This window comes from Colobus angolensis, unplaced genomic scaffold (assembly GCF_000951035.1).
Source record: "Colobus angolensis palliatus isolate OR3802 unplaced genomic scaffold, Cang.pa_1.0 Scaffold4, whole genome shotgun sequence".
In the NCBI taxonomy this organism is placed as follows: domain Eukaryota; kingdom Metazoa; phylum Chordata; class Mammalia; order Primates; family Cercopithecidae; genus Colobus; species Colobus angolensis.
The window spans coordinates 12,229,164-12,236,801 of record NW_012117376.1 but is presented as its reverse complement, the minus strand read 5'-3'; the positions used below and the strand labels follow the sequence as shown (position 1 = coordinate 12,236,801).

Below are 7,638 nucleotides of genomic sequence, written 5' to 3'. Positions count from 1 at the left end.
GCCTCCCGGGTTCACGCCATTCTCAGGCCTCAGCCTTCCAAGTAGCTGGGACTACACGCGCCCACCACCATGCCTGGCTAATTTTTTTGTATTTATAGTAGAGACGGGGTTTCACCATGTTGGCCAGGATGGTCTCAATCTCCTGACCTCGTGATCTGCCCACCTTGGCCTCTCAAAGTGCTGGGATTAGAGGCTTGAGACACCATGCCTGGGCGAGCCCAGAAATTTGAGGCTACAGTAAGCTATGATTATACCATTGCACTCTAGCCTGGGCAACAGAGCAAAATCCTTTCTCTAAAGAAAAAATGAATAAATATTTGTTAATGATGTCTCATATCCATCCATTCTTCTTCATTCTATCATTATCACCTAATTCAAGCCTTCACTACATGTCTTGATTTATTGCAAAAGTCTTAGAATTGGTCATCTACCCAGTCTAACTCCCTTTTTTACCCATCCTGTCCCCTTACTGCCAAGTTAATCCTCTATAGGATAGACTATTTTTATTATGTTACTTTTACTCCTTTATTAAATATCTGCAAAGATCGTATATTGCCTAAAAGTTCCAATGGAAATTTATTAGTACAGGTCCACCATGTTCTGCCCTACCTACACAATTTTAAATTCTGTCTTCTACAACAGACTCCATATTCAACATAGGTTGATATCCTGACTGTTCAACCCGCTCTCATTAACCTTTGCAAGTCCCTCCACTCATTCCCTTGAAATACTGGGCCAACTCATCCATTCTACACAGCCTACAAAAAACGAGTCAAAGGGATTATACTTATTTCTTGTGGTTCTGGAGAGCAGTATCAGAATTATGGGTAGAAAGAATGGAGCAGATTTTAGAATCACTGAAGAAAATTAATAATGGCAGCAACTGAATGAACTAGAAGATGGAATGACTAGAAGCAAGAGTACTTTTATCATAGGAATAATGAATCAATTTATTATTTTATTTAACAACTACATGGTTAACATGTATATAAAGTACTTATCAAAATGAAAGAAAAAAACACCTTTCATAGGCAAGGTATTATGTGTGTATGGATGGATGGATGGATGGATATATGCATACACACAACCATATATAACACAGTAGTTAATAAACACTGTACATGATAATTTGCTAAAGAATGTTAGAGGAGTATATATTCAGGACAACTTGAATCTGTGTCGCCTGAGTTGGGAGTCCTCAAATTTGGCCCAAATAAACTCTCTACTTATATTAAAACAACCAAAACAAGTTAGAAATCCAAAAGAGGGAAAAGACTTTTTTAGCTAAGATAAAAAAGCAGCATCTGAGATGGACATCTCTTAAAGTATTACAGGTTGAAATAATAGGTAAGAGGTGGCACAGAGAAGAAAGAGTAAGAGGATGATACCTGATTGTTTTCAGGGCTAAGACGACCTCCTGTCCCAGGAGTGCCTGGTATCTTTACCACTGTAGTACTATTGGCCATGGAGCCTTGTGGAGGGGTGCTGGCTGGTTCCGGTTTTACGGATGAGAAATTGGAGAGGTTGATTAGGGCTGAGGGGCCAAACTGGTTCATAATCTGCCGGGCTTTGGACTTCAGCTCATAGAGCTTATCGAGATCCTGTTTCTTTTTGGAGCTGTGAGGACCAAGGCCAATTAACTGGAGAAGAAAAGCACAAGAATTAGCTCTAGAAGAACCTGTAATAAAGGATGAATCTTGAGAGTAAAAAGAGGCCTGGTGCAATGGCTCACAACTGTAATCCTAGCACTTTGGGAGGCCCAGGTGGTAGGATCACTTGAGCCCAGTAGTTCAAGACCAGCTTCGGCAACATAGGAGACCAAAAAAAAAAAAAGTAAGTAAAATGAGGTCTGTTAGACTTTGAGGGTTCTTCAGTATATATGGAATGGTGATCATTTAATACCCACACATTAAAAATAGGGAATGAACAATGTTTATTACTCTCACCTGATTTTAGAAACCATCTCATCTCCAAATGTTAAATGAAATAGTCCACAAAATTGAAACAAGGAAGAAAGTAAATGAAATGAAGAATCTTATGTACAAAAATAAGCTAGGGCTGGGTGCAGTAGCTCATGTCTGTAATCCCAGTATGTTGCGTGCCTGAAGTGGCAGGATCACTTGAGACAGGAGCTCAAGACCAGCCTGGGGAACATAGGGAAGCCCTATCTTTGTAAAAATTTAGCTGGGGCTGGGCGTGGTGGCTCACACCTGTAATCCCAGCACTTTGGGAGGCCAAGGTGGGTAGATCACCTGAGGTCAGGAGTTCAAGACGAGCCTGACCAACATGGTGAAACCTCATCTCTACTAAAAATACAAAAAAATTGGCTAGGCATGGTGGCACATGCCTGTAATCCCTCCAAGCTACTGGGGAGGCTGAGGCAGGAGAATTGCTTGAACACGGGAGACAGAGCTTGCAGTAAGCCAAGATCATGCCACTGTACTCCAGCCTGGGCAGCAGAATGAGACTTGGTGCCCCACTGGCAAAAAACAAAAAACAAAAAACAAAAAAAAAAACACTTAGCTGGACATGGTAGCATGTGGTCCTAGCTATTCAGGAGGCTAAGGCAGGAGGATTGCCTGAGCCCAAGAAGTTGAGGTTGCAATAAGCCATGATCACACCACTACTGCATTCCAGTCTAGGTGAGAGAGATACTATCTAATAATAAAATGAAATAAAATAAAAATAAACTAGAGGCTGGGCGCAGTTGGCTCATGCCTGTAATACCAGCACTTTGGGAGGCCGAGGTGGGTGGATCACCGGAGTTCGGGAGTTTGAGACCAGTCTGACCAACATGGAGAAACTCAACTCTACTAAAAATACAAAATTAGCCGGGCGTGGTGACACACGCCTGTAATCCCAGCTACTTGGGAGGCTGAGGCAGAAGAATTGTTTGAACTTGGGATGCAGAGGTTGACGAAACTCCATCTCAAAAAATAATAATAAATAAATAAACTAGAATAAGACGTTTTTGAGAACTTTATAAAAATACTAGGTTAAGTACTACATGCATTATTTTTAAAGTATCAAATAATGTTAAATTCAAATAAGTCATAGCACAATCACATCCTTTAAAAAATCAGTCACAAAGCTTAAGAATACAGACTAGTTCATTTTGGCATTTCAAACATGCTTAAGTCTATGTCAGGGCTATGCCCAATAAACATAACTTTCAGCAGTTGTTAAAAGTAAACTCCTCTTTATCAAGAGCAATTTTATTCTGAGTGTTAGCAATCTAAGTACATGCAGAGACCCTAGTCTGGAGCAGCTGAGACTCCTGAATCTTAGAGTCATGAGGTTGACTCTGCAGACATCAGCTTGGGTGTCATCACGATCAGAAGCACATTCACCAAGTTCTGCTCACAGTAGCCTCAAACTTACTTACAGCTATCTGAGTGTCTAGATCTTTAATTACATCAGCAACAGCTGTGAGCCCGGTGAAATGAGAGGCAGCCATTTTCAAAAGCTACCTGTAAATGAACAACTGGCATCAAGCACTATCCTTGCCATGGAACCATTTTAGTTGCATGGCCTGGTACATCTTCACCAACCAGGATCCAAGCAAACTGGATGTGGAGAAATATATCTCCTTTTCCTTAGTAGGAGCCAAGACAAACATCTCCATCTCTTTCATAAGCAACTTTGAAAATTAATTGATGATGATTATGGCACATATAGACCATCTTCTTATAAAATGAATGTCTGTTGTTAGGGATAAACTAACAGCATATGGAATATTTTATTGGGCAAAATTGTGGGATATGAGCCTGCAGGAATTATGTTAATGGCTTTCAGAACTTGGTAAAAGTTGGCAACATAAATGTCTATCTGTATCTATTCTACTCTTGTCCCTAGTGCTGAGTTCTTCCTCACCACACTGTCTGACTTTCTAATATGAGAAATCTGGCCCGGCCCAGTGGCTCATGCCTGTAATCCCAGCACTCTGGGATGCCACTTGAGGTCAGGAGTTTGAGACCAGCATGGCCAACATGGTGAAATCCAATCCCTACTAAAAATACAAAAACTAGCCAGGTGTGGTGACACGTGCCTATAATCCCAGCTACTTGGGAGGCTGAGGCAGGAGAATCACTTGAACTCAGGAGGCAGAGGTTGCAGTGAGCCGAGATCAGGCCATTGTACTCCAGCCTGGGCGACAGAGCGAGACTCTGTCTCACAAAAAAAAAAATAGAAGAAGAAGAAGAAATCATGTTATCTTGGTTTACTCTTAATAAAGGCAACTAAGTATGTACTGGTTAAAAACCCAAGATAAACTAGGCAGACTTGCTGGCCAAGAACCAGCTAATGGGGACAGCAGAGTATTAGGATCACTTGTTTGTTTTAACCATATGTGGCCTCCTTCTCCCCTACCCACAAACATTACAAATAGAAGAGTCAGGACAGAAACCTTTCTTAACATGGTAATAGCTGTTCTAATATTATAAAAGCAAACTATTTTCCCAAAGCAAGTTCTATGCAAAAGCTTCATTAAGGATCATCAAACTGTATCCTCATCACTCTAGCCTCACACTGAACATACTATATCTCTCAAAAACATTCCCGCCGGGCGTGGTGGCTCAAGCCTGTAATCCCAGCACTTTGGGAGGCCGAGACGGGCGGATCACGAGGTCAGGAGATCGAGATCATCCTGAGCTACACGGTGAAACCCCGTCTCTACTAAAAATAATACAAAAAACTAGCCAGGCGAGGTGGCGGGCGTCTGTAGTCCCAGCTACTCGGGAGGCTGAGGCAGGAGAATCGCTTGAACCCAGGAGGCGGAGGTTGCAGTGAGCTGAGATCGTGCCACTGCACTCCAGTCTAGGTGACAGAACGAGACTCCGTCTCAAAAAAAAAAAAAAAAATTCAAAACTGATCATATACGTAATGTAAAAATATACAACTTTTTGAAGAAAACAGGAGAAAACCTTCATGACTTCGGGTTACTCAGAGTTCTTAGATACAACCTCAAAAGCACAATTCACAAAAGAACTGATAAAGTGGACTTAATCAAAATGTAAAACTTCTGCTCTGCAAAGGACAATAAGAAGGTAAGTTGGGTCAGGCGCGGTGGCTCACATCTGTAATCCCAGCACATTGGGAGGCTGAGGTGGGCAAATCACAAGGTCAGGAGTTCTAGACCAACCTAGCCAAGATGGTGAAACCCTGTGTCTACTAAAAATACAAAAAAATTAGCAGGGCGTAATGGCGGGTGCCTATAATCCCAGCTACTCGGGAGGCTGAGGCAGAGAATTGCTTGAACCCAGGAGGCAGAGGTTGCAGTGAGTCGAGACTGTGCCACTGCACTCCACCCTGGGTGACAGAGTGAGACTCCATCTAAAAAAAAAAAAAAAAAAAAAAAGAAGAAGTGGAACCTCTGGAGAAGGGGGAAAATCAGTTTCTCCCTAAGAAACTTGACAAAAATGTACTGCTGTCATTGACCTTGCTGAAAAGAAAATAATACTTCTGAGTTTTAAATAATTCTGGCTAAGCAAACTTTTTCTTCCTATAAAAACAAAAGCAGATGATAACCAGACACACACTGGTGCCAGACTAACACTACCCTTAGTTTCCTAAACTATTTCTTAATATGGTAAGATTTTAAAACTGTAACACATTTGAGTGGGTGGTAATACATAGGTTTATACAACTGTCGAACTCCTCCCATTGAACATTTAAGATCTGTGCATTTTACTGTATGTAAGTTATACAATTAAGAATAAATCAAACACCCCTCCAGCTCCCCAGTACACAGCTTTCCAGTACACAGGAAAAACAGTGTGCTACTAGACATTTATCCTACAGAAAGGAAAACTTGAGCTTGAGACCAGCCTGGTCAATATGGTGAAACCCCATCTCTACTAAAAAAATGCAAAAATTAGCCAGACATGGTGGTGAGGGCGCCTGTAATCCCTTGGGAGGCCAAGGCACGAGAATGGCTTGAACCCAGAAGGTGGAGGTTGCAGTGAGCCGAGACTGTGCCACTGCACTCCAGCCTGGGTGACAGAGCGAGAGTCTGTCTCAAAAAAAAACATAAAAAGGTGGTCACAAAAAAACATATTGTACAATTACTTTTATATGAAATGTCCAGAATAGGTAAACCCATAGACAGAAAGTAGATTAGTTGTTGCCTATGGCCAGAGCATGTAGGAGAGGAACAGACTGACTGATAATGGGTATACGGTTTCTTTTAGGGGATACAAAAATGATCTAAATGTACATTGTGGTGATGGTTGCCAACTCTGATTGTATTAAAAAAAAAAAAAAGGCCAAACCCCGCAGAATCATACACTTTAAATCAGTGATTTATATGAAATGTGAATGATTTAAATAAATACTTTTTTTTTTTAAACAAATGAGGAGGCTCATGAAATGGTCTCCAAGAGAAATTGTTCAATGAATGAAAGCAAAGTATAGAATGGGAGAATATTTTGTTATCATTTATTAAAACTCATGTATTGCCAGGCACAGTGGTTCACGCCTACAATCCCAGCACTTTGGGAGGCCAAGGCGGGCAGATCACCTGAGGTTGGGAGTTCGAGACCAGCCTGACCAACATGGAGAAACCCCCCTCTCTAGTAACAATACAAAATTAACCAGGCATGGTGGTGGGCACCTGTAATCCCAGCTATTTGGGAGGCTGAGGCAGGAGAATCACTTGAATGGAGAGGTGGAGGTTGCAGTGAGCCGAGATCGAGCCACTGCATTCTAGCTAGAGTGACAGAGCAAGACTCCGTCTCAAATAAATAAATAAAACACACATACATAGACACACAGTTGTAAATTCATAAATTATTCCTGGCAAGATACATAAGCAACTGATAACAGAGGGAGGTGGGGGAATGGTGGTGTCTGGGTGGCCTATGGGACCAAGATGGGAGAGTCTTATTTTTCACTGTACACCCTAAATCCTGTATTATATGCATATGTTACCAATGGAAAAAATTAAGATAAACTACTATTTGGATTTTGTTCTCTGAAGATACTCACCCTTTTCTTCCTGTTTTTTGTTTTTGATTTTGAGAAACAGTTTCACTCTGTCATCCAGGCTGGAATGCAGTGGCCAGGATCTTGGCTCACTGCAACCTCGGCCTCCCAGGTTCAAGCAATTTTTCCTGCCTCAGCCTCCTGAGCAGCTGGGATTACAGGCACATACCACCACACCTGGCTAATTTTTTTGTATTATTAGTAGAGATGGGGTTTTCCCATGTTGGCCAGGCTGGTCTTGAACTCCCAACCTCAAGTGATCCACCCACCTCGACCTCCCAAAGTGCTGGGATTACAGGCGTGAGCCACCGTGCCAGGCCTTGGGGTTTTTTGTTTGCTTGCAGAGATAGGATCTTGCTGTTGTCCAGGCTGGAGTGCAGTGGTGAAATCACAGTTCACTGCACCCCCAAAATCCTGGGCTTAAGCAATAATCTTGCCTCAGCCTCTTGAGTAGCTAAGACTACAAGTGCAAACCACACCTGGCTAACTTTTTTTCTATTTTGTTTTTTTAGACACAGTGTCTTGCTGTGTTGCCCAGGATGGCCCAGAACTCTCTGCCTCTATCAATCTTCTCGGGAATCCTCAGCTTCCCAAGTAGCTGGGGTTATATGTGCAAGGCATCACACCCAGCTCTCACCTGTTTATTTTTTATTTTTT

General features: G+C 42.0%; 1 protein-coding gene across 3 annotated transcripts in view; it reads right to left on the bottom strand.

The window, feature by feature from the left end:
• Nucleotides 1–7,638, bottom strand: part of TAF12 (TAF12 RNA polymerase II, TATA box binding protein (TBP)-associated factor, 20kDa) — a 43,120-nt gene that overhangs the window by 9,949 nt on the left and 25,533 nt on the right. For 2 of the 3 annotated variants that reach the window (XM_011955510.1, XM_011955511.1), the window contains exon 2: nucleotides 1,389–1,640. In XM_011955510.1, coding sequence (XP_011810900.1) covers nucleotides 1,389–1,640 — 252 coding nt within the window. Of the gene's footprint in view, nucleotides 1–1,388; nucleotides 1,641–3,385; nucleotides 3,471–7,638 lie in introns of all 3 variants that reach the window. The other variant, XM_011955509.1, reaches the window with a different exon arrangement.